This window comes from Nyctereutes procyonoides, unplaced genomic scaffold, assembly GCF_905146905.1.
Source record: "Nyctereutes procyonoides isolate TBG_1078 unplaced genomic scaffold, NYPRO_anot_genome, whole genome shotgun sequence".
NCBI classification, from domain to species: domain Eukaryota; kingdom Metazoa; phylum Chordata; class Mammalia; order Carnivora; family Canidae; genus Nyctereutes; species Nyctereutes procyonoides.
This window is the reverse complement of record NW_026575028.1, coordinates 2,584,213-2,610,940: the sequence shown is the minus strand read 5'-3', so window position 1 is coordinate 2,610,940 and position 26,728 is coordinate 2,584,213. Positions and strand designations below refer to the sequence as shown.

Sequence of the window (26,728 nt, the reverse complement as noted above, 5' to 3'; positions counted from 1 at the left end):
TTTTTTAAATGTATACTAGAACCACACCTATTTTAAATATTCTCTTCACTAAACCAAATATGAAATGGCACAGCACAAAGGCATTCACTAAATGTTAAGTGAATTATATAACTTTAGTTTCACTATATGTCATTTGATATGCAGCATATCTAATCAATGTAGCAAAAATATTTATGAGGATTACTATTTTTTTAAGAACGCTATCCTTTCACCGAATAGCTGCACTTAAGTGAAAACGTAATACAAAGCTCCAAACCTTTGTGAAGAGACTTACATTATCCTTCATCTTTCTGAAGCTGAAGTCCTTTTTTGACCAAGAAGATAAACTTAGTTATTGAGGGGAAAAAGGCTTTGAAACTAGATTGATGAATTTTATTTTCTTGTTTCATTTTTTACTTTTCAGAATTAGCTCTCTGCTGGGCCTCTGGACAAGAATTCAATTAAGAGAGTAATGTCTGTGGGAAGTTAATATGTTACTTGTTCTGGGACTTTCTTGATGTACCTACTTTGTGGGACAGAAGTATAATGGTAACCCAGTGAGAAATCAAAACTACCACTAGCATTTATGCTGTTAACATGTGGACATTTGAACCTGCATCTGAAAGCTTCAGCAGCAGAGAGAAAGGAACAAAAAAATTTTGTAGCCAATTAAGGGCAGTGAGTTAACTACAGAAGAATCATAGTAAATTTAAAAATAAATTACCAGGAACACAGTAAATGATCAATAAATATTAGTTTTTTAAAAAATGGTATCTTCCAAAAAATTTTTTAAATGGTATCTTCCAAACAACAAAATATGAGTTACCCCAAGGACAAATGCCTAAGTCCCAAATAATATTCAGTACTTATTCATTCAGTCTTTATCGTGAAGATACCCCATTCCTTTCAAAATGAATTCCTAGAATGTGTTACAACAGATTAACCTATACTTAGAGTACATGTCTGACACAGAAAACAGTGGGAAGAGAAAAGCAGGCTGTATACTGGACTAATTAGGAGTCTCACTCTGCACATTCCCTCTTGGTATGAAGAGCCAAATGGTCTAAGAAAGTACGTTTAGATATCAGAGGTAAATGGGTTGCAGAAATGGAATACTCTGGAATTTTCAGTTACAATCTACATCGAACAATACAGGAGCAACTCATCTGTCTTCTCAAAAACCTTTACCCATCTAATCTCACTTAAGTGGGAAGGAGGTTAAAAAAAACACTGCAGAAGATCACTGTCCTCTGTCAGCATATGTCATCAAATGCTGGCCTGTGAAGTCAGTTTGAGAATCTAGTACGTAAGCAAATAAATCCTTGCAAGAAGAAACAAAGCAAAGCTATCTGTATGTCAACCAAAAAGTCTCTCATTCCTTTTTACAATTTAAATTCTTTTCCTTAACAATTTGGTAAATATAGGATTGGGGGAATATTGCCATTTGGCATTATATTTTATATAAGCAGAAGTTGTCTTGACAAGTTCACTTTTTAACTTCTTTTTTCCAAAAAAGGTGTATAACTATTGTTCTGCATAACTATAGAATTAATGTGGCCTGACCACATTTCTGATCTTTTTTGGTAAGACTTCTTGGCAGTATATTGAGGTTACATGTGGACAGAAGACATAATTTATGGATGCTATAAGGCACCCTCATTCTACTTGGCAAGTGTCCCTCTTCCCTCTTGAGATTAGACAGTGGCAGTTCCACCTTGTGGGAAATGTGATTTCTTTTCTAAGTGGCCTGCCCAAGTCAGATAGAAGGGAAAAGGAAGAGATAAGGGCATTTCCTACATGATTGACATGGTTAAAATGTGTCCCAGAGAGGTCAAAGTGATTTTTTTTTTCTTTTTCTTTTTTTTTTTTTTTTTAGTGGTAGATTTGGGAATATGCTATTTGGGCTGTTTCCTATGCTTTCACATAGTAAACTCTGTGGGGGGTTTTTTCTTTTTGTTTTTTTTTAAGTGATTTCCTTTAACATGGAAAGAAAGGACAGACATCTGGGCTATTACAACGGAATGAATTTTTATCATGGAAAAAATGTCAAATTCCATCATTTTTTAACTTTTCAAATTTGACTTTGAAAAATTCTAGAGTGCAAAAGACTCTCATGGTTTTGTTTTTGTTTTGACTCTCATGGTTTTTAATCAGTTAGCACTTCAGCATGAAATGCATTTAAATCAACATGAAATTTATCTTTAAGAGCAAGGACCTAAAATGAAAAAAAAAACATTTTTTTTAAGATTTTATTTATTCATGATAGACATAGAGGGAGAGGGAGAGAGAGAGAGGCAGAGACACAGGCAGAGGGAGAAGCAGACTCAATGCCGGGAGCCCGATGCGGGACTTGATCTCGGGACTCCAGGATCACACCCTGGGCCAAAGGCAGGCGCCAAACCTCTGAGCCACCCAGGAATCCCTAAAACGAAAAATTTTTTCATCTCAAGTCATATGTGGTGAGGTAGTGTCTTTCTAAATTCCATTTACTTATAAGAAATTTGACTTCTCCAATACTACCATTTATCACATTGTCCCCTTTCTCTGTGGTCATTTCTATGCCAGTTTTCGCATTCAAACATTAATTATCTGAGATACCAGCTTATTCAGCCTTATAGCCCAGATGTGATAACAACTATAGACACACACACAGAATAGGAATAAGTGGAAATCCCAAAAGGGAACTCCCACCCCCAAATTTGTTATCAGTGTGTCTATGGAAGAAAAGGCCAAACTTAAAAAAAAAAAAAAAAAAGTAAAATGAAATAGGGATGCATTGTGTGGAGGCCTTAAGGGTTGGGTATGTGGTAATAGAACCATGACTAGGCAGTTTAGTTACTGAAGTGCAAAGTGTGCATGCATTTAAAGAAATACTGCTTTTAGGGCAGCCCGGGTGGCTCAGCAGTTTGGCGCTGTCTTCAGCCCAGGGCGTGATCCTGGAGATCGGGGATCAGGTCCCGAGTCGGGCTCCCTGCATGGAGCCTGCTTCTCCCTCTGCCTGTGTCTCCGCCTCTCTCTCTCTCTCTCTGCCTCTCATGAATAAATAAAATTGTTAAAAAAAAAAAAAAAAGAAAGAAATACTGCTTTTAAACTGCTTTTAAAGATTATGCTTTGGAATTCCTTATAAAACTTTCTGCAGTGAGTATGCATTTGTGGTCAGAAATAAAATGCAACTCTTTTCAAGAGATTGGTGATGTTTGTGAAAAATCATCCAACTTTCCAAATCCTCTGCTTTAATTGAAACAATCCCTTCCTTCTGTGATTGACAGTGTTAATATGTCTATCATAGGTAGGAAATGCCAGATAGAACTGGTACCATGAGCCTGCTGACTAGGGTTCTCTTATAGAACCCAAGAGCCTTCCACACCAGCACCCAAGTGTTTTACCTTTATCTTAAAGAATTGTGTATGTGAGTTTAAAAAGTAAAATAATGCTAAGTTGATTTACTTTCTCTGGTTTGTATATCCAGGCTTCAATTTCTATCATATGTAATATTAAATAGGCCTAAACTCTGAACTCTGATCTCTTTAGTAAGCTAAAGATTATTTTAGCCATTAAGCCCTGGCTGTTCCCTCTCTTAATTATTTCATGGAAATAATATCAGAAAGAGGAAATGTGGTATATTTATAAAGCAACCATTAAAAACCATGTTTTCCAGGAATACATGATGTTGGAATAGTACTTATAATACAGCACTGAACAGATAAACAGTGTATCAAGCAAAAGTGTTAAAAGCTGATGTATAAAAGTTTATAAAAAGACATACAAGAAAATCACCAATGTTGCAAATGGTAGTCTTGTTGGAGCACTGATAGCCTATTTTATTACTTTATTACTATTTTACTACTTTTATACTTTTTCCCCATATTTTTCAGAATAAAACATGTATTGATTTCATAATAAAAAAATATAAAACTTTGTTCATTTAAAGAATTCTGAAAGACACAAAGAATCAAGAGCAGGCCTCTGAGGAGGCCAGGGAGAAATCAGTGTCACTTTTGAAAGTAATGCCAGTCCTTGTTTCTGTAAATGAAGATTATTGAGCTCCTTATTCATGAGGTGGGCCAGAGGTGTCCTGTGCATCGAAAATGCCAGCCTAGTGACATGCAGTAGGTGTAGACCTCTGCCTTGTATGCCCTGGGAACATTGTGAGAATTGCCAGCATTTTGATGGGGCTTCACAGCTCTCACAGCTGCTATATATCAAGCAGATGCTGCTCTAACATTTCAGCATTCTGAGATGTGAGATTGGGACGGATTCTTCCTAAGCACACCAGGCTTTGACCAACTACCAAGTACCTGACCAGAGTGTTGTCATGAGGTCTGTCAGATGAAATTCTGGAGCAGAAGCCATCTGTCATTTAATGTGCTTCCAAAGGGAGTCAAGGGATAGTTATTCATCCAAGGTAAAGGAAATACAAAAAAATTTTTAATTCAGGACTGTTTTTTCAAGAAAAACATCAAACCATTGTTACAACTGAGAGAATTTCAGAGTCCTTGGCTGTGAGTCAGGTGTTTGGTGTTATATAAGAATTTATCAATCACTGTTTAAAAAGAATATCGGATAGCTCTGTGAAATGAATGAGGGGAGCTTAAGCCAGGATGAGGCAGATTTAGTAATGAGTTCACTCATCACATCTCATGGCCAAGAAAAACATGCACCTTCTCCAGAGACAGGATTTTTCTTCCATTCCAGGAGGTGAAGGAACACATGAAGTATATGTTGTCCAGATTTCAGTGAGCAGATTTCACTAGCAGTTTTTTGTAACCACTCACAAATAAATGGGAAGACAAATCATGAGATAACTGGAGTCTTCCTATATCAGGAATGTCATCTCTTTAAAAACAAGTTAGTCCTGTGTTTAATCCCCTGCCTAAATACGGAACTCTCAGTTTCGCATTGATAGACTAAGCCAACATTCTCTACCTGTCTCACAGAAGTGGTTGGGTGGGACAGTGTAAATGTTCGAGTGTGTGGAACTGTATCTCTTTATAATCCTGAAGATGTCAATGGTGATTAGAGGAGCTTTAGTTGTCTTTGACTTGGGAGGCATAAAGATATTTGAACTTGTTTCAGAATGACCTTGACTTTCCTCAATTTTTTCACTTCAGATCATCCAGCCCCTCTTAGAACTTGACCAAAATAGAAGCAAATTAAAGTTGTATATTGGACACCTGACAGCCCTCTGCCATGACCGAGACCCCCTGATCCTCCGTGGACTTACTCCACCAGCTTCCTATAACTTGGACGATGACCAGGCAGCTTGGGAGAATGAGCTGCAGAAGATGACCCAGGAACAGGTCTGTCTTTCACTTGAACTTTTGACAAGGCACTGGTAAAATTCAGCTGCTACTTAGATTGGTGTAAGAGGAGCTCCCTTGGGAAGTTCAGTGTTCAGATTGAAGATTCTTAGCAATGAGCAGTTCTTCAACAGATAATAGAAATTACCTTTTGCAAGAAGTACCACTTTATTCTTCCCTCAGTGTGACTTGCTCCCTTATTAGAAAGGGCTGCTTAAAAAGGAGAGAGTTGGGGCACTTGAGTGGCTCAGTCAGTTAAGCATTTGCCTTCACCTCAGGTCATGACCTCAGGATCCTGGAATCAAGCCCCACATTGGGCTTCCTGCTCAGTGGAGAGTCTCCTTCTCTCTCTCCTGCTGCCTCCACCTACCCCCAGCCCCTGCCACTGATGCTTACACTTGTGCATGTGCGCACATGCTTTCTTTCAAATAAATCTTTATGGAAAAAAAAGAAAAAAATGGATGAGGATAGCTATAGAGAACAGACATGGAAAGTGAACAAAAGAAAAATTGAATGAACACAGAAAAAGAGAAATAGAACCGTTTTTAAAATATAAACTCTTAGCTCCTTTTGTTCTTAGTTTACAGAGGAGTTGATGATATCCCTACCTAGGCTATGGTCATATCAACTGAGAGACTTAATTGCATTCATGTTGTAAATTTAGAAAATTCTCCAGAATTTTGAAGTTATGTGCTATTTTCCAGCTAAATCCTTTCCAGCTAAACACTGTTTGTTTCCTCATAATGTGTGATGGAAAATTTTGTTAAATACAGACATTTCCATGGTATACTGTTAAAGACAGCAATGTCAACCCATAGATCAAGAAATGCACACTGGAGTCTTAGAGCTGTATTTACTTCACCATGATATGGATATTGCCTCATAGTAGACATTGTAGCTGATTTAGTTATCTACTTATTTGATGAGTAAAGATAAGGCCTACTGTTCAAATTTAACATATTGCCATAGAAAATTTAACTTCTCTCTTTTCGAAGGAGGGAAGAATCTAAAGAAGAGAATGAAATTGGATTCCTAATAGCTCCTTTGGATATTAATAGCCATATAGTGAAAATGCAACTAAAAGCCCACTGGAAGCAGAATGCATGCCTAGTTAATTTTAAAAACTTTCACTTCAAAATTTTACAGAAGAACAGTGCTTCTTAAAGCACTGACATACTGCTACATCAAAACTGAACTGACATTAAACTATTTCTTTGTATAACAGCTTGTCTTTGAAATGAAAAAGTATTTTTGTTTAGTTCTTTTTTTCAAATATGCTGAAATGGACTTAACTCAGTTTTTCTAAGGGAAAAAAAAATATCTCCAGGCTGAGACCAAAACAGGAAATTTCAAACTAGGAAATTTTCTGAAAGTTTTAAGTGAATGAAACCAAGAATTCATTAATAGGCTTGTCATGGTACATTATGTTACAATCAGGCTACTGTAATCATCAAAAGAGTTTTGTTCACATTTATGAACTGTGTTATAAGTTTCTTCTTTTTTTTTTTCTTTAAAGATTTTATTCATTTACTTATGTGAGACACAGAGAGAGAGAGGCAGAGACACAGGCAGAGGGAGAAGCAGGCTCCTCGCAGGGAGCCTGATGTGGGACTCGATCCCAGGACTCCAGGATCACACCCTGGGCCAAAGGCAGGCGCTAAACCACTGAGCCACCCAGGGATCTCCCCTATAAGTTTTTTCTTGATTGAGAATATGCTCAGTCACTGAAGTTACTGCCTGAGGTGTGTGAAGTTGTGTCTTTAGCAGGCTTCCCTGAGAATCCTGAGAAACAAGAGACTTAGGTCATCCATAAAGGAATACAGCAACTAACACTACCTTCTATAAGCTTCTCCTTGGCTGCTAAAGATTGGCAGAGAAACCAAACAATTTTCTGCTACCTCACTGCAAGTAAGAATTTAAGGGAACAGTACAGGTTTTTGAGAAAGATGACCCCTAATACTCAAAATGATTGGTCTGTGAAAGTATTACGATCAAGGTTTACCTTAGTTTTTTTGAAGCCCAAGAAACGTAAGACCCAAATCATTGCCAAATATGCACATTGATTTTGTGTGTGTGTGTGTGTGTGTGTGTGTAGTGTGTTTACATATTTGTTTTGGGGGATGAAGAGCCCTCTGCAGCTAACATTTGTGTTAGCCAACTGTGTATGTCCAGTGCCATTCACTGCCACCATCCCCACCTCCCAGTAACACCCTCATGGGACAGGACAGGAGCCTTGTCTGTCCCAAGAATAATGTCTAGCATATAGTATCTGCTCAATGAATATTTGTTGAATGAGGGGATCCCTGGGTGGCTCAGCTGTTTGGCGCCTGCCTTCGGCCCAGGGCGTGATCCAGGAGTCCCGGGATCGAGTCCCACGTTGGGCTCCCTGCAGGGAGTCTGCTTCTCCCTCTGCCTGTGTCTCTGCCTCTCTCTCTGTGTGTGTCTATCATTAATAAATAAATAAAATCTTTTTTCAAAAAATTAAATAAATAAATAAATAAATAATAAATAAATAAATAAATGAATAAATAAATAAATAAATAAATAGATAAATAAATAATATTGTTGAATGAATAAGAGAAGAAGAGAGATTGGATAAATCCCATACTCCTTATCATATGCTACAAGGCTTTCTTTCATTTGGCCTATTTATTAAATGCACATCTCTTCTCATCTAAGCCTTGAAGCATACTCAAGCCCTTAGTTTTATACCTACAGTCTTTATACTTCTGCCCTTTTGCTTATGTTGTTCCTTCTGCCTAATATGCCCTTCCCTACCTTGTCTCCCTGGGCAATGCCTAAATAGGAATCTGAGTTTTTAAGCTCAGCTCAGACATCATTTCTTCTATGTATCCATTCCTGAAACCCTAGGCAGAATGTGCCACTCCCTCTTTAGGGTTTCTGTAGTACTACAACACTTGTATTTGTTTTCATATCCATCTTCCTATTCTAGCCTTCCTGTCTGTTAAAGACCTGAACTACAAAATTTTCATCTTAAAATTAGCACCACATCAACAAGTACCACTTTCTCAGTAACTTAAATGAGCAAGTGAATTCTGGTGAGTTCTGCATAGTTTACTAGTTTGTATTTCATATTTGAGATTCTTATTTCTCCAATTAGGGAAGCTTCTTCACTGCCAGAACCATCTTGTATTTTTTAAGTGCCTAGCACAGTATTATATGTGTAGAGAATGTTTAGTATATACTAAGCTGATTATTTATCCATTGGGCAACCCAAGACAGTTTCCTCAGTGCCATTCAGTAGCTTTGGATAAGCTTACTATTGATGTTAGTAACCATTCAGACTCATCCTGAGTCATAACCCTATAATCTGCAACTGCTCAGCCTGTAGAAATAGAAATTTATATCAGAAGATTTCACAGAACTGTTTTATTTCCTTTGCCTTTTTAGAGGCTGGCTATCACACCAACTAAACTTACAGATTTGCTTTTTTTTATTATTTATTGTTTTTTGCTTTATGTATTCTAAAGCTCTGTTATTGAGTACATACACATTAACAATTGGTATGTGTTCTTGATGAATTGATTTATTATTATGTAATGTCTCCCTTGAAAACTAGTGGTATTCCATGCTCTGAAATGTGTTTTGCCTGACATCCGCATAACCATTCTAGTTTTCTTTAGGTTAATGTGTGCGTGGTATATCTTTTTCCATATATTTGCTTTTAAGCTATCTGGGTCTTTATATGTAAAAAAAGTTTCTTGAAGACAGCATATATTCCACCAGCACCAGGCACAGGTCTAGCAGGCAAGGCTATTTCTTCCTCCTTGGTTCCACAGGGCAGGGCTACCTCCTAGGTTTCAGTAGGCCAGGTTATCACCTAGGGCTAGAGGGGTGGAGTTGCCACCCCAGAGGACCTAGAGGACAGAGCATCCTGCCAAAGAGGATTATTCTTAAGCCTTAAAATCCAATAGCATTTACCTTGCAAGGTTTTGAAGTTGCTTGAGACCCATGACCCCTCCTGGAATAGGAATGTCTAACTGTCCTACTACTGCTGTATTTTAGAAGTAGATAAGTTGTCTGGTTTCAAAAGGTTCATATCTAGAGAGGAATTTTTGCCTTAGGATGAATCATACCTTGAGTCTCATCCACATTTGATTTAGATGAGATTTGGAATTTAGAATTGAGGCTGAAATGAGTTAAGACTGTTGGGGTGTTGGGATGAGAATAAATGTGTTTTGCAATGTGAGAAGCACAGGAATCTTGGGGGAGTGGAGGTGGGGTATTACAAGCTGAATTATGTCCCACCAAATTTGTATATTGAATCCCTAACTCTCAAAATGTGACTGTATTTGCAGATAGAGCCTTCAACGAGGTAATTAAGTTAAAATGAGGCTGATAGGGTGGGCCCTAATCCAATATAACTGGTGTCCATAAAAGAAGAGATTAGAACCTACAGAGAGATGCTAGGAGTACATAATCACAGAAGAAAAAAAAAACATGTGAGGAAGGCAGTCATCTGAAAGCCAAGGAGAGACCTCAGTAGAAATCAACCCTGCCAACACCTTGATCTTGAACTTCTAAGTTCCAGAACTGTGAGAAAATACATTTCTGTTGTTAAAATACACCCATTCTGTTGTACTTTATATAGCAGCCTTGCAAGCTAATATGCCTTCTTTTTGAAAGATACTCTTCTCTGGATATAGAATCCTAGGTTGACTGTTTCATTTTTTAATTTTAGAGATGCTGTTATATTTTTACCTGGCTTCCATAGTTTCAGATAAAAAGTCTTTTATATTCATGTACATATTTTTTCCTTGGTCATGTTTCTTTTTTCTCTGACTGCTTTCAAGATTCTCTTTTTATCTTTTGTTTTCAGCCATTTGAAAATAATCTGCCTACTTGTGCTTTTCTTTATATTTCCTTTTTGGACTAAAATCCTGTTTTGGATCTCTGAATCTCTTGGATCTGTGTTTTGTTGTCTTTCATTAATTGTAGAAAATTCTTGGCTATTATCTCTTCAAATATTTTTTGCCCCTTTCTCTCTTCTTCTACGACTACATCTACATATTTGTTCAATTATTTGATCTTGTCCCATATCTTTTGGACGTCTGTTTTGTTTTGTCTTTCATGTTATATTTCGTGACTCCTACTATCAATCTGGATAATTTCCATTGATCTGTCTTCAAGTTCGCTTGTGTTTTTTGTGTGCCTCATAATTTTTTTATTAAATGGTAAATATTATATGTAAAAGAACAATTGGAACTGAGGTCAGTAATATTTATGTCTGGAAATAGGCATTCCTCTTCCATAAGTCAGTAATTGAGCTGGATTTGAGTCTTGTTTTAGCTATAGTTACCTTTAGTGCACCACAGGCTTCAAATTTTCCAGTGAGCTACCACTATCATGTTTTGTTTCTTTTTTTTAATATTTTATTTATTTTACTCATGAAAGACCCAGAGAGAGGTGGAGACATAAGCAGAGGGAGAAGCAGGGTCTATGCAGGGAGCCCAATGCAGAACTCAGTCCTGAAATCCTGGGATCACGCCCTAAACCAAAGACAGACACCCAACTGCTGAGCCACCCAGGCGCCCCACCACTATCATGTCTTTAATATAAATTCTAGAGTATTGATTTTTTTGTTTTTCCACTGTGTTCTCAGCTTTCAGTAAGTTCCCCATGCCTTTGTCATGGAAGGCTCTTTCTGTATGCTCTTTCCCTTCAAGTAGCAGACTGCTTTTGTTTCTCAGTCCAGTACTCATGGTCAGGTCAGGGGAGGTTTTTTCATTTTTCTGCTCCAGACTCAGTCTTAGGCAGCCCTGGTTTCAGTGTTTCTGCCCCATCCCCAGTGACAGACAATTCTCCCTCTTCTTTAGTGCAAGGTGTAGACTACAGAAAGATTTCCTGCTCTTCCCTAGTACAAGAAGACTTCTGCTTTAAGACAGTTCAGAATATGGGGGCATAGTGGATTTACTGTCTCTTCTCTGGTGATGGATTTCTTTGTCTAGTGTCAATGCAGAAGGTAGGATAGATTTTTTTTTACTGTTTTAGTGGCAGCTAATCTTTGCCTAGGAACAGGGGTCATGAGAGTTTCTTGCCCTGGCCCCAGCAGCACACAGCTTTTCTTGTCAAAGCAAGGTCAGGCTGTAGGCACTGAAGGGTTTCTTGCCTCTCCAGCACATGATTTTTGCTTTGTATCAAAGAAGAATCCAGAGTGCAAGTGAATCTTGTATGCCTGTCTTATTGTGGCTGCCATCACCACTTGTGCTCAAACAGGGCCTAGAGTATTGATAGATTTCTCTACCTTCAAACCTTGCCAGACCCAAATACCTGAACCACAGAGGGAGAACTGTCTCAGGATTCTGTTCTGCCCTAATCTTCTAACAAACATACTATGACATCTAATAGAATTGGGAAATAAAGTCTTATCATTGTGTAGAATTCTGTAAGAATCCATTTAGGAAACAAGATCTGATACTGTTTTGATTCTTGGTGCTGTATAAAATTGACAAAACTGGCATTCACTTACTCTAATAAAAACATCCCTTTTTTGAAAGGTAGAAGATTATGTAGACGCATAGAATTATTAAGATTTTTTTTTCAACCTATCAAACTTAATAGGTTGATTCCTTAATGGTAATTATAGGATAGCTAGATGGCAGAATGTGATGAATTCTTTCTAGGCTCTGCCTTGAAACTATTCATAGCAGTGACTCTTAATTTCTAAGTTCTGTGAGTCTGCCCCCAAATTTTTTACTCTCTGGAGCTATTTTGGGGGACGATATATTAGTTTTGATTGGATTGGACTTGTTAGGTGGGTACATAGATAATAGGCAAGCATATATACATTAGTGTCATGTGCTGCTGGTGTCACCCTCATGGGAGATGATAAATAGTAGATGATAGTCCTCATTATTTTCAGTGAATATTTTACTAAGACTGTAGCTGATCAGCCCCCATCAGCCTTGGCATTAGGCTTATTCTAAAATCTTGAGCATGACAAATTCTGACCCTATATCTCTAGTTCTATCTCGGCTTTCTTAATCTCAGGCTTCCTATCATTCTATATCCATGTTGTTATCTAAGAGAGCAGCCTTAAGTATATACATGTCTTGGGAATCACAAAAAGTTTTTGCAAAAGATTGAGAAAACCTATACTTGCCTTTTTTTTTATATTATATATATTTAGTTGCAGTATGGGTCCATATGTTCTTCTTTGTGTGTGGTTGTACCAACTTATTTTTAATGAAATACTTTAAGCATTCAGAAAAAAATATAGAGATTAATGTAACATCAGATTTATACTCAGAATTAAAAAATATTACTATGTTATAACTGCTTCAAGGTTTGAGTTTTTTTTAATGCTAAATATAGTTAAAGTCCTCGTACCCCTTCTCAATTGCATTTTTCCTTTTTCATCTGTACTGTCAATCGCTATCCAGAACTGGTATGCATTTTGCAGTCTACATTTGTACCTTTTTAATAAAAAGCACATATTTGTTTCCATAAACAATATGCAATACTGTTGAGTGTGATATAAATTTGAAATAAATGGTATCAAACTACTTAGGCTATCTTTCTGTTCTTTACATATACTGAACCCAGGCCCTCTAGTCACTCAGTATTGGAAAAAGAGACATTGTTGAAATTTTTTACAAGTATGTATAAATCTTATACCATTTTACATGTATTTCTGGACCCCTAAGGAAGCTTCTTTGAAAAAACAGATCAAGGTAGTGTCAGAGTAGAATGCTATTATCGTACAAAGTGGCTAGCATTAAGAAAAAGTCTTATTAAGTTCAGTTTTAGATTTGAACATCTTCTACATGTATTTTAGTCCCATATTTGACCACTGTCTGTTATTTTCCAGAATCACAGCTTATAGCAGAAATTCCAGGTCTGTATTTCCCATACTACATTTATACATGCTTCTCCTACATGAGATGCCTTCGTTTCTTTGCCAAACCCTCTTGCCAGCTCTTGGGCGGGAAATCTTGTTAGTGTCTCCGTGAATCCAGCATTGACACTAGATAACATACAACTAACATCTCTTCAAGGAGTTGAGTTATTGGTTCTTGGGGCAAGCATTAATAGAACTATGTGAAAATTGTGGGAAATTTTCAACTAAAATTTGTCAGTATATGCAGGCAATTAGAGGCTTTAAATTTTCAGACTTATTTTCATTGAGCTCATGAATTTGGGTCTTGGTGTATTTGGGAGGGATAAAAATGAGTTTAACCTAAGTGTTAGGTATGTCTTTAAAAGGTTATGTCAAACATATGCTACATATTATCTCCTTGGTTTCAGGAAGATACAATAAGGTGGGTTACTCTAGATATTTGCAGATGCAGATACTAGAAATACCACACCCCTATGCGTAACCTTTCTCATAGCTGCAAGTGATTGTATTCAACTTTACAATGAGGTGAGGAAACATTTATAAGTCTATGGCTCTCCTATTTATACACTTTTGTGTTGTATAACATGATTTCCTTACAACAATGAACAACTTTTCAACTTGTCACCAGCACAATGGTTCATAGAAAGTGAATGTAGAAACGATGTTGGAGCATAATATCGTTCATGGGTCAAAGTACCCTGATTTGAAGAAATTGTATGCATTGTGATTTACACACACTGGCCAGAGTCAATATAGTCACCAAACACTAAACAGATTCATTTGGGAATACCTATAGTTAGTTGTTTACACTTTAAGCATTTTGGTGTGCAGGTAAATGGATACATGCAGATTATATTTTAAAGACTTGGTATTTGGGTCCTATTCCTTTGGTTTTCTTTTTTTTTTAAGATTTTATTTATTTATTCATGAGAATACACAGAGAGGAGAGAGAGGCAGAGACACAGGCAGAGAGAGAAGCAGGCTTCATGCAGGGAGCCTGACGTGGGACTCGATCCAGGGTCTCCAGGATCACACCTTGGGCTGCAGGCGGCGCTAAACCTCTGAGCCACCGGGGCTGCCCTCCTTTGGTTTTCTATCTCTACACTTTACCAGGGATACATTGTTCAAATAGTGAATTTAAGGCTATTTCATCTCTAGCTGCAATCTTGTTAAGGTCCAACAACCAATTAAATTTGGAATAGGTCATCTTTCAGATAGCTTATGGCCAAAGAAAGCTTGTTTTTAAACATCTTTATATACAAAAGAACCATTATTTTATCTTTGAGATAATTTTTTTCAAGCTCACATTACATTATTTTTACTTATCATAAAATTAAGAAGTTATATTCATAGAATTGTATTCAGTTAGCTTTGAGGTTAAAGGGAAGCATGTTCCAAAAGGATGAAATGAATAATCAGCAACTCAGTTCTAAATCTTACAATATCTGAATTGAGTGAGTGGTTCTGGAACCAGTGCCTCCCTAGAGGGATAGAGAGTTTCAGAATCTCTTAAAGAAATGTCCTCTATTCTTTGTTCCAATTTTCATGATTCTAATAATCAAGGGGAAATGAAGTTAGAGAAAAATAAGGTGAATCCAGAAGTGAGCTCTCAGGCAGTGTCAAGAGAGAAATTTGATTAGTTATGGAGTTTGTGTAACAGATAAAACCCAATGAGGAGTCCCCATGGGTCCTCATCTAGAATCAAATTATAAGTCACGTCTTCAATATCCTTCCAGTACATACAGTGAGTTTCCATAGGCTTTTTCTTTTTTTAACATCTCAACAGTATAACAACACCAGAGTTCATTTAAATAGACATGATTTATCAGAAAGGGACACAGAACATAAAGACTTCTAACTCTGGGAAATGAACTAGGGGTGGTGGAAGGGGAGGAGGGCGGGGGGTGGGGGTGAATGGGTGACGGGCACGGAGGGGGACACTTGACGGGATGAGCACTGGGTGTTATTCTGTATGTTGGTAAATTGAACACCAATAAAAATTAATTTATAAAAAAAATAAAATAAAATAAATAAATAGACATGATTTTAAGGAGACCCTAAATATTACTGCCCAAGTATTCAGATATTCAGGACTCCTTAGAGTCATATCTGAGTCTAAGGCTGTGTATGGCATAGTAAAACGTAAATCCAGAACATCTTATTATATCAGAAAGTAAGGAAGTGTTCAAGAGTGGTAGGGTATGTCAAAAGGACATGGGACTCTCAATGAAAAATTTTGAAGAATTTGAGCAGCAAAATCAATATTGATAATAGATAGTAGCCCATTGAATAAAATGGAAATCTATGAATCTATACCGGTATAAAGAAATGAATGAATAAATGAATAGGAGAGAAAGGAAAGCTGTATCCTATAGAAGAGTGTGGACTAATAAAAGTGGAAGGATGATGGAATTAGAGAATCACTATTTGGCAACCATCATAATAATAACTGCTTTGGGCAAGAATCATCAATAAATGTGGAAACCAGTAGCTAAAAGTTTGTATTTGCATAGTGAAAGTATCTCTCCATAAATAAGGTATTCCACTCAATTAACACAAAACTCTTTTAGTTAATTTATATTGGAAAAACCTAAAAGATACCATTTAAACCAAGTGACTGAAGTAAATTAACATCACCATTAGTAGGACAAATCAGCATTATATATTTTTTTAAATTTTTATTTATTTATGATAGAGAGAGAGAGAGAGGCAGAGACATAGGCAGAGGGAGAAGCAGGCTCCATGCACCGGGAGCCCGACGTGGGATTCGATCCCGGGTCTCCAGGATCGCGCCCTGGGCCAAAGGCAGGCGCCAAACCGCTGCGCCACCCAGGGATCCCTACTTTCTGATAATATGCACAAGAAGAACAAAGATATACTTCTACCAAACAATATGTAATCTAAATTTAACGATTAGAAAGCATATATGAATTTATATGTAGATACAACAAATGAATGATAAAGCAAAGATAGTAAAATGTTATCAAGTATTCTAGATGAAGAATTGGACAGGTCTTTATATTCTTGCAACTTTTCTGTAAGTTTGAAATTATTTCAAAATTTTAAAAAATTTTAAACTTAGGTCAGTAAATATGAGGTTCAGATTTTCATCATCTTGTGAAAATGGAGATGCCTAAGAGTATTAAAAATATGAAGAAGTGTACTAGTATAGACAACTCCAAAATATTACTTATAGGCAGCAACAAGATGATACAATCAGTTACAGAATGAACTGTAACTGTATATTGTATATTTGTATATTGACTAATGCAGTGTTACCCCATGACCTGTGGGTAGACATTTTAAGAAGGCAGTTTTTAGTTCAACAGAAAGAAAAGCTTACTAGATCTGTCAGCAAGCAAATGGATAGCCATATATGAAATCTGTTTTTCATTGGATGAGAAGCTGTTCACTTGGGGTTGTAGAAAGGATTCAGCATTGGGAGATGATTTGAATAAGATTATTTTTAAGGTTGTTTTTCCCCCCAACCCTGATTGTCTATTGTTCTAGTGTAAAGGGAATGTAAATATTGCCTCTCAAAATTTTAGGACTGTATTTGAATATGACATTGTAGCTCAAACAAAAAATAAAATAAGTAGAAGACTTAAGAAGAAGACAGGAATATTTTTAAAGTAATTGTTTCAAAAGGGCAGCTTATATAGAACAATTAAAGGCACAGAGCTCAGTTATAGGGTGAAGGGTTTTTTCTAAATGGTAAGAAGGCCCATGTTTCTCCTTTTTTTTCTGTTTCTTCTGAGGACAGAATGAGAGAGTATATTAAATTACAAAAAGAAACATTCCGGTTAAACAGGGAAGAATCTGTGAACATGGAATAAATTTCAAAGGGATATGATAGAATTTGCTTTCAGAGATTTAAAAACTAACATTGAGTCCCAGACCTTTAGTGCCCCCACCCTAACCCCATCATAGTTGTCAATATTTTCCCCATTTGATACAAATCATCTCATGCTATCCATAAATATATTTAGCCTATATGTTGAATGATTGAATATTTTTGAAAATGCAGCTTTCATTTCTGCAACTTTAATAGCCCTGGAATTTTAGGTAAAGCCAGTGTTTTTGGTTCTAAAATTGTGCCTTCGTAAACAAGGGTTAGCAATAGGTAGTTGGTTTTAGGCCTTAATAAAGAAATGTGTTTTAATATCAGATATTAGCTAAATGGCAGGTATATAGCTAAAAGTGCCCCAAATTTAGCAGGCATAGAAACATAAAACACTAAACATAAGAGAAAAAATGAAAAAAATTGGACTTTATCAAAACTTTAAGCTTGTGTTCATCAAAATGCTGGGAGAAAATATTTTCTGTGTGTGTGTATGTGTGTTTGTGTGTGTGTGTTGAACAAAGGACTTCCATTGAGAAGATAAGTTTTAAAAGTCAATAACAGGGACACCTGGGTGGCTCAGTGGTTGAGCATCTGCCTTTGGCTCAGGTCGTGACCCCGGGGTCCCGGGATCAAGTCCCACATCGGGCTCCTTGCATGGAGCCTGCTTCTCCCTCTGCCTGTGTCTCTGCCTCTCTGTGTGTGTGTCTCTCATGAATAAATAAATAAAATCTTTAAAAAATTTTTAAAAATAAATAAAAGTCAATAACAAAAAGACAAAACAACGTAATTTTTAAGCAGACAGAAGACTTGAATAGACATTTCACAAGATGAAAATACACAAATTAAACATATGAAAAAAATGCACAAATGAAAGCCACAATAAGATTGTACTACAATCTCACAAAAAAATGGTTGAAATTAACAAAACTGGTAATACAGTTATTAGTAAGGATATGCAGCCCCTAGAACTCAGCTACATTGCTAGTAAGAATTTAATGTGGTACAAGACTTTGGGGAACCATTAGGCAGTTTCTTACTAAATTAGATATACTCCTATTCTATAATCCAGCAGTTCCCTTCTTACTAAAGAGAAGTGTACACAAAAAGATGTGTACTAGAGTGTTCATAACAACTTTATTTTTAAAAGCCCCAAACTGGAAACAGTCCACATGTCATTAACAAAATAGATATTTTTAACTATTATGTATCATGTAATGGAATACTACTAAGCAGTAAGCAACAATGAACTAGTAATACAAGTAACTTTACAAATGAACCTCAAAAACACTATATCAAAAAAGCCAGATACAAAGTAAAATGTAGGATGAGCACTGGGTGTTATTCTGTATGTTGGTAAATTGAACACCAATAAAAATTAATTTATTAAAAAAAACAAAGTAAAATATAATTAATGTATGATTTCATTTGTATGACATTTATGAACAGGGTAAACTAATCCTTGGTGGTAAAAATTAGTACACTGGTTACCAAAGGAATTGACTGAGAAAAAGAATACAAGAGACTTTCTGGAATGTTGGAAATGTTCTATAATTTGGCTAGGGAGACAGTTATGTGGGTAAATGGATTTACCAAAATTCATCAAATTGTACACTTAAAGATCTATGCATTTCACAATATGTCGATGATAGTTAAAATGAAAACAGAGTGGTGTTTGGCTGGTTCAATCGGAAGAGCATGTGACTCTTGATCTCGGGGTCATGAGTTTGAGCCCCAAAATGGGCATGGAGCCTACTTTTAAAAAATAAGTAAACTTTTTTTAAAAAAAACTTTAGTAAAATATGAAAACAGAGAAATCATACCCCACAACTAGTCTCTTTTTAACTTTTTGAAGCAGTTAGACTGATAAGCAACATTTGCTAAAAAGCTAAAAATGGAATTTCTCCTTAGAAAACAAATTCTTTTTTTCCACCATGAATGCCAGCCTCCAATCAGGGGCCCAAACACACTGGAATGAACTTGTATCAGCCAGCCTGCTCTGTGGGTCATGGAGCTTTGAATTCCAGCTCCCTTTCCCAGCACTCCGTCCCATTTTTTAATTTCCAGGGAAGTATTGTTCCAAAACTTGGCTCAGACCTTGTCATCTCCTTGGATTCCTTCTTCATTTGTTTTCTTGATTTGGATCAATCACTCTTTGGCTTGTATCCCTCTCTTTTCAAGATGGTGAATCAGGGGTGTGTATTGCTGGGGCAGTATTGGGCACAGAACCTAAAAGTCATCTACCCTCACTCAGGGAATGCATCAATTATCAGTCACAACATAACGTTTCATTCTTCTCTCTTGAATGCATTTGCACAGATTGTTGTCCCACACGAGTGAGCCAAATGGACTTATGAGCTGTTGGGGGGCAAGGGATAGGGGACAGCAGGAAGAGAACATAAGAAAAGAAAAAGAATAGTTCTTTGTGGGGCAACAAACTTTGTTCTGGTTCCCAGCCTGACTGTTTCTGATCTGGCTTTCTTCTTTTTGTGATGTTTGAACTCCTTATCCAAAAAACTAAGAGCAGCAGAGTTTGAGAGGCTGAGAGAGAGGCAAGACCAGCAATCCAGCAAAAATAACTGCAGAGCTGTGAAGATAAATGTGTGTCTGTATCAGAACTGGGCTTGAGTGTGTGTGTGTGTGTGTGTGTGTGAACAAATTTATGAGAAAAACCCTGTGGAGTAGCCTCACTGCTTCTCTCCCTCTGCTCTCATACAGTCTGGCACTTTCTCCTCCCTCTGACAGTTGCCATTAACCTTTTTCTGCAAAGAGCAGAGTATCTTGCCAATTGGATGTTGAAAATCTGTCAGAGAAAAGCTTGTTCAAAAAAAGGGGGAGGAAGATAGGGAAGAGCTGGGCAGACACCACAAGAGAGGATGGGGGCTGACAGGGTGCTAAGCTGGGCCATAGGACACCCTGCTGTTGTCTTCTGATAAAACCTCCAAAAGCTGAGTTGGGGAAAGGATGAGGAAATGAGGATTTGAATATAAAGACAATAAGGATCTCTTACATAGCTGAAATTACACAGATATTAAGCTTTATTTGCACTCACTCCCAGTGTGAGAGTAGCCTTATGGTGCACCCATGAAAGGATCCACTTAAATGGGGACAGAGCTACTGGCTTGGTGCAGAATGGAGTATAATCTTGCTTGTGGAGAGAGAATATTGAAAGGCTTAGCTAGACCAGAACTTTTTTTCATAGAAAAGATCAAGATCCCTCCAACCATTTCCTTTCTTACTTCTCTCAGAGAAGGGGAATTCTCCTTTTTCTGTTTTGTCTGCAGGTCTTTCCCTCCACTTCTTGACTAGGATAGCTCTTGGTCCTCGTTACTGGTGCCTACCCCCAACTAGCCTGTACTAAATAAAAGTGAACATAAAACACCTACTCTGAATTCAGGTCTCATGTCCTTAACTTTGCAACGAAAAATGCAAGAACCTTTTTTTAGTCTAGTTTTTATTAGCTTGGTCTTGCACTGGACTCTTTAGAGTTCTAAAGTATGAATATGGAATGTTTTGTTAATTACAAAGCTCTGTGTTTATAGAGATCTTAATGTTTTCTAGCTTCCCTAACTGCATTTTTCCTTTTGTGTTTAAAGTATTCCCGTGGGAGAAGAGGTTAACACTCGTGATTCCCTAGAGCTCCTGCAGGAGCAATTATTTACCATCTTGGTATTTTAATGAGTCTTGACAATTGCTACAGTCCAGTACATTAAACACAGCTCTGTCATCTTCAATGTCATCTTACACAGATAGTGCTCCCACGATGAAGCAAAGAAGAAAATTAATCCTGTGGATACAAAAAAAAAAAAAAAAAAAAAACATGACCAGCATAAGCACTGCAAACTTAAAGCCAGTAGAACTTAGAAACTTTGGAAATGACAGGTTTCTGGTCTAGTCAGAACATTTGAAATAAATGGCCCTAAGCTTTCTTCCAAACTATTTCTTTATCAAATGTTTGGTGGGACAGTCTAGAAATAGATTTTCTATGGGCAGCATCTCCTATGGTGTATGCCAGGGGCTCCACCATATTTCTACCCCAGCACACCAGAAGGATACAAAGCTCCTGTGGTAACAGTGGCTAGGTGCAGCAGTCATTCTCTAAGGGAAACTTATTTAAACTTAAGAAAAGATAAAGATGGGGGAGTACACCTCTCTCCCAATGGGACAGAACCTTTTAGGTGTAAAATCAAAAGGATACCTTGAAATAAAAGCAATCTTCAGGGATCCCTGGGTGGCACAGTGGTTTAGCGCCTGCCTTTGGCCCAGGGCACGATCCTGGAGACCCAGGATCGAATGCCACGTCGGGCTCCCAGTGCATGGAGCCTGCTTCTCCCTCTGCCTATGTCTCTGCCTCTCTCTCTCTGTGTGTGACTATCATAAATAAATAAAAATTAAAAAAAATAAAAGCAATCTTCAGTCTACGTACAGGGTGTACTGCCATTCCTGACTTGGCTCTCCTGTGCCCCACAACCTAAAGCCCTGCTTCCAGACTATGGGGAAATACTGCCACAGACCTCCCTTCCTGCAGTGTGAAAAGTCCCTGCTACTTGAATGACCTAAGCCCTTCACAGCAGCCACTAGTTACTGTTCTAGCTGTTGTTGCTGTTACTCCCTGAGTCTCTAAGAGAACCTCCTGTACCCCTTTTAAGAACATCCTGCTGCTGGAGCTACTCCATAGAAGTGAGGTTTTCTGCTAAGTAGGAGAGATGGGACTGGACCACACTCACCCGCCACTGAGGCAAGCGAAAATGTTTTTCGAAAGTCCGGAGTTAGAGCCCAGAAGGCATCTTCCAATATGTAAAATGTTACGAATGGCGGTTAAGTTCTATGACATCATATACCAACAATACTGTATTAGTTTGCAAGGCTGCCATAACAAAACACCACAGACTGGGTGGCTTGAACAACAGTAATTTATTTCTTACAGTTCTGGAAGCTAGCAGTTCAACACTGAGACATTGGCACATTGGTTCCTCCTGAGGCCTCGTCCTTGGCTTGCAGATGGCCGCCTCCTCACTGTATCCTCACATGGCCTTTCCTTCATGTATATGCATCCCTGGTGTCCCTGTGTCCAGATTGCCTCCCCTTCTTCACAAGGACTCCAGTCATTGCAATAGAACGCCCCCTAACAGCCTCATCTTAACTCAGTTACCTCTTTAGATCTTTAAAGTAGATATTGCTCCTTTAATTATCTGCATTCTGAGGATATGGGATTAGAGCTTCAATATGTGAGTTGGGGGAGGGAGCATGATTCAGCCCAGAGCAAGCATTATGGGTCAGTATCTTATGGGGACTGCTTGGGAACCTAACTACCACTTAGGTAATTGTTTCTGGGTTTCAAACAACTGACTTTCAAACAAACTCTGGAAACAGCATTCCAAATAAATCATGGGGCCCTGCTTATTAAAAGGGGGGGTACTGCACTACTGCACAATCTGTTACTCACATCCACTAATTACAGAATACTCCCCCCAGGGGAGTTGCAGGGTGTGCTGGTGACTTCAGTCCAAAATGCTATGTGAAAAGAAGTTAGTCGTTGGACCTTCCTCAAAAAAGCTGTGTAATCGACATAAAGGCACATAAAACATGAAGCTGATACTTGTTTAGTGAATGAATGAAATCAGGAATTTTCTAGAGGTATTCTTCTATACTGTATGAAGGCCCCTTTATTGCTCTGCCTACTAATTTTTATATAAAAGACCACTTAGGCACAATAGAAAATCTCCCTACCTGGCCTATGTTCTCCTAGTGAAAATGAGCCTTTAATTTTAACACTTAACAGATCTTGTTTTAAATTGCAGTGATACTTAGTAGTACTATAAATTAGGTTTTGGTTGATGAATTAGGTTTTAATATTATCAGACTTTAAAAATCTTACCTTTTTTTTTTAAGATTTTATTCTTAGGTAATCTCTGTACCCAATGTGGGGCTCAAACTCACAACCCCAAGATCAAGAGTCACATGTTCCACTGATTGAGCCAGCAAGACCCCTTAATGTTACCCTTTTTTTTTAAGAGTTTATTTATTTATTAGGGTGAGCGAGAGAGAGAGAGAGGGAGAGAGAGGGAGAGGGAGACAGCATGAACCAGGGGTTGCAGGAGTAGGAGCAGAGGGAGAGGGAAAAGCAGACTCCCCACTGAGCAGGGAGCCTGATGCAGGGCTCAGTCCCTGGACTCCAGGATTATGACCAGAGCTGAAGGCAGACACTTACCCAACTGAGCCACCCAGGCACCCCTAATCATACCGTTTTCTAGTGTAAACCTAAGCCAAAAGGTCAGACACTAACATCCTTTTGCCAACCTAACAGAAAAGCATGATAGTAGTGGCTTAAAAGTAGTAGGATGTGGGACTCCTGGGTGGCTCAGCGATTGAGTGTCTGCCTTCAGCTCAGGGTGTGATCTCAGGATCCGGGATCGAGTCCCGGGCTTTCTGCCAGGAGCCTGCTTCTCCCTCTGCCTGCGTCTCAGCCTCTGTGTGTGTGTGTGTCTTTCACGAATAAAATAAATCTTTTAGAAAAAAAAAGTAGTAGGATGGGATGTTTGATAAAGCTCCTGCCTATATGCCTGAAATTTCACTGTTCAGTTTATTCCTTTGAATCAGTTATCCCTCCAAGACACTGCCTTTTTAAATGCAGATATTTAGGAAGGATAGCACATTGGCATCATCACCTTTGCATGCCTGGGGTACCTGAACACCAGAATGTTAAGAACAGTGAGTATCTGGGAAAGTTCAAAAAAGGGCCACATAAGGGATCCCTGGGTGGCTCAGCGGTTTAGTGCCTGCCTTTGGTCCAGGGTGTGATCCCGGAGTCCCGGGATCAAGTCCTACATCAGGCTCCCTGCATGGAGCCTGTTTCTCCCTCTGCCTGTGTCTCTACCTCTTTCTCTCTCTGTGTCTCTCATGAATAAATAAATAAAATCTTAAAAAAAAAAAAGGCCACATTGCCAGATTAAAAACCAGATTAATCTCCTTCTCAGTGTAAACCAGGCCTGGTGATAAAACATCATTATACTTCAGATTCTCTGGTTTTAGGCTATTTGATGCATCAAGAGTATATGGGAAATCATACCAACATTTTGCAAGTCTTTAGCCTAAATTTGAATCAGTAGATACTATTCCTAAAAGTATGTTTACCACAGAGGCATGTTAGGATGCACCTAGCAGGAAGGTAGGGAATCATTGAAAAGTTACCTAACTAGATTTTCTCTAGCATCCTATGATGAGACACAGGGAAGGCACAATGAGAAGTCTTCATGAGATCTAAAGAACTCCTCTAACTAGAAATAGGCTGCAGGCTCTCATTTGGGGATCACTGTTCTAATGGTATTTTATCAGGAATGAGCTATGTTTATTCGTACATTGATAATTAAAGCTGGAGAGAATTTAGAGATCTTTGAATCTCCACTCCCCTTTTTTTTCTTTTGCACTTTTGCATACAAGGAGGCTGAGGCCACAGAGGTAAAGTGACCTGCCCAAGATGATGAAGCTAAATGGCATAGTTGGGACAGGACATTTCCTTCCATTTCAGACCTCTCCCCACTACTGCACATCGAAACCCCCTCTGGAAGAAAATCCTCTTGGCTGGTCAGAGGAGGCTCTAGTAATAACAGTATTCTCTTTTGGTTAATGTTATAATCCACATGATGCTGCAAGGCCACTTGCCTTCTAACCCAAGCAGAGTGTGTGTCAGTAATGGATCACAGCAGAGAGGTGCATGTCTTCCTGCGTTGTGCACAGACCAAGTACTGTGACTTTCTTCAGGGGAGAAAAGTTCATGGTAAATCATTTAAAGTATCTATGAAGAAGTTTCTGGAACCTCAGGGCTGCAGCTTTGCCAGCACCTCTCTTGCTCCATACACACTCAGTTGAACCCTCAGCGTTAGGCCCTTATGTACCAGCTAGTGTACTGCAGCCCACAGGCAACCATCCTATAGGTGCCAGGCATAATTGGGAAGAGCCACATGCAGGAGTTGCTGGGGTGTTTATTTGGCCTCCTTGGGTTGTGTGCAGTGGGATGATCCCATGACTTCTCCATCATCTCTTGAAGAGCTCACATTCTCACTTGGCGACTTCTTAAGGTTCAGTTCACCTCCCGCTCCAGCTGCTTCCTCAGAGAGAAAAGAGCTGGTGGTCCTTCCCTCCATAAGCTACATGAAACTTCACAGAAGTACTTGCTTTGCTGTGGACTTGCCTTCTCAAGCTTTGGTCACTCTTTCCATGTGGAAATAAAGCTGGGTGAGGCCATTTGAGGTCTGGACTGCGATGGCTTTGCCCATACTTTCTGGGGGAACTATGCTATGAGTGTGGTAAGCCTTAACATTCATTGAGTCAGGCTGGACTAGAAATGTCCCTGGAGCCTCTCATTCTCAACACTGACTGCAAAATTCTGAGCATTAGGGGCTATGGGAATATCCTTTGAACCTCAACCATCCCCAAGAACTTTCAAATCACATCACATATTTTCTTCCCTTTAGCAATCTGAATTAGTTACATAGAATTCCAGACACCTACCTCATCCCCAGCCTTGTCCATGTCACATATAGAAAGGTAATACTACATCATTGTATTATGCTTGCCCCTCAGAGCTGCTCATGGTCCTCTGTAAGATGGCCATGCATACCCAGGGGAATCACTCAGAACAGCCCACGTGATTCCAGAGCACCCCTCCCAAGGCCCTTCTGAATTACTGATCCAGGAATATGTCAGGTTGGCAGTGAAAACAGAAAACCTCAAGCAGAATCCATAGTTCCCTAGGGGAGGTTTTCCAGTCTCTCCCTGCCACACTCACCCCAGAATCAGCCCCAGGTGCTAGAAATAGCAGGCAGCAGTCCTGGGCATAGGGTGTGTTTTGAGCACGTGCCACTGTGGTGGAGGAAATTTCCTTCTCTCCTCCTGCTTGGTCAGAGAAATGAGGTGGGACTGGATCAGGCTTTGTGCTGGTTTAGCACTAAAATCTCAGCTGCAACAAGCCTTGTTATCACTGCCCTGACAGTTTCAGCATTAGATTTCTTATTAGTTGTTTGGGTTTGGGGCTTTTTTGTTGTTGTTTCATCCTCTCCCTTTTGACACTTTTCTTTTATGAGAGCCAAACCAAATACACTGGGCTGGCGAGCTAGCCTGTCTGTGTCTGCGATTCCCAGAACTCTGCTGCTGTCCTGATGGATCTCTTTGGCAAGGAAGGAAATTTTTCTCCATTTTGATAATGACAGGCCCTTAATTTTAATGTCTCTATTTATGTCAGTTAACAGATTTGTAAGAGATAATGTGGGATACTACCAGACCAACTTAGGCAACCATATAAAATTCTGCCTAGCTAGAAATATGGTTCTAACTTTCTCAAGCCTCATGTACTAACTCAGCAAGTCATGTACTAACTCAGCAAGTCTTTGGACTGGCAAAGCCATTGGAGACAATGCCATCCATTTCTCTGCCTCATGTGCATGCTTCATGTGAGCACCCCACCCAAATGGGTAACTGGCTGGTTCTTTTCAGCTTTACTGAGGTATAATCGACAAATAAAATTGTAAGATTTTTAAAGTGTACAGTGTGATGACTTGATCTACATTGTGGAAGGATCCCCCCAACGCCATTGAGTTAACACACCCATCACCTCACATAGTTCCCTTTTTTTAGCTTCTACTCTCTTAGCAAATTTCAGTTATAGTTCGATTATACAATACAGTGTTACCAACTGTAGTCTTGTTCTTTGAGTAGGATGATGCATCACAGTTCCCTCAATGTTCCAGG

General features: G+C 38.6%; 1 protein-coding gene across 14 annotated transcripts in view; it reads left to right on the top strand.

The window, feature by feature from the left end:
• ERC1 (ELKS/RAB6-interacting/CAST family member 1) overlaps positions 1 to 26,728 on the top strand; it is a 527,112-nt gene that overhangs the window by 476,588 nt on the left and 23,796 nt on the right. For 8 of the 14 annotated variants that reach the window (XM_055315461.1, XM_055315467.1, XM_055315465.1 and 5 more), the window contains one exon: positions 5,091 to 5,279. In XM_055315461.1, coding sequence (XP_055171436.1) covers positions 5,091 to 5,279 — 189 coding nt within the window. Of the gene's footprint in view, positions 1 to 5,090; positions 5,280 to 26,728 lie in introns of those variants that run through there. The other 6 variants (XM_055315474.1, XM_055315472.1, XM_055315473.1 and 3 more) reach the window with 1 other exon arrangement.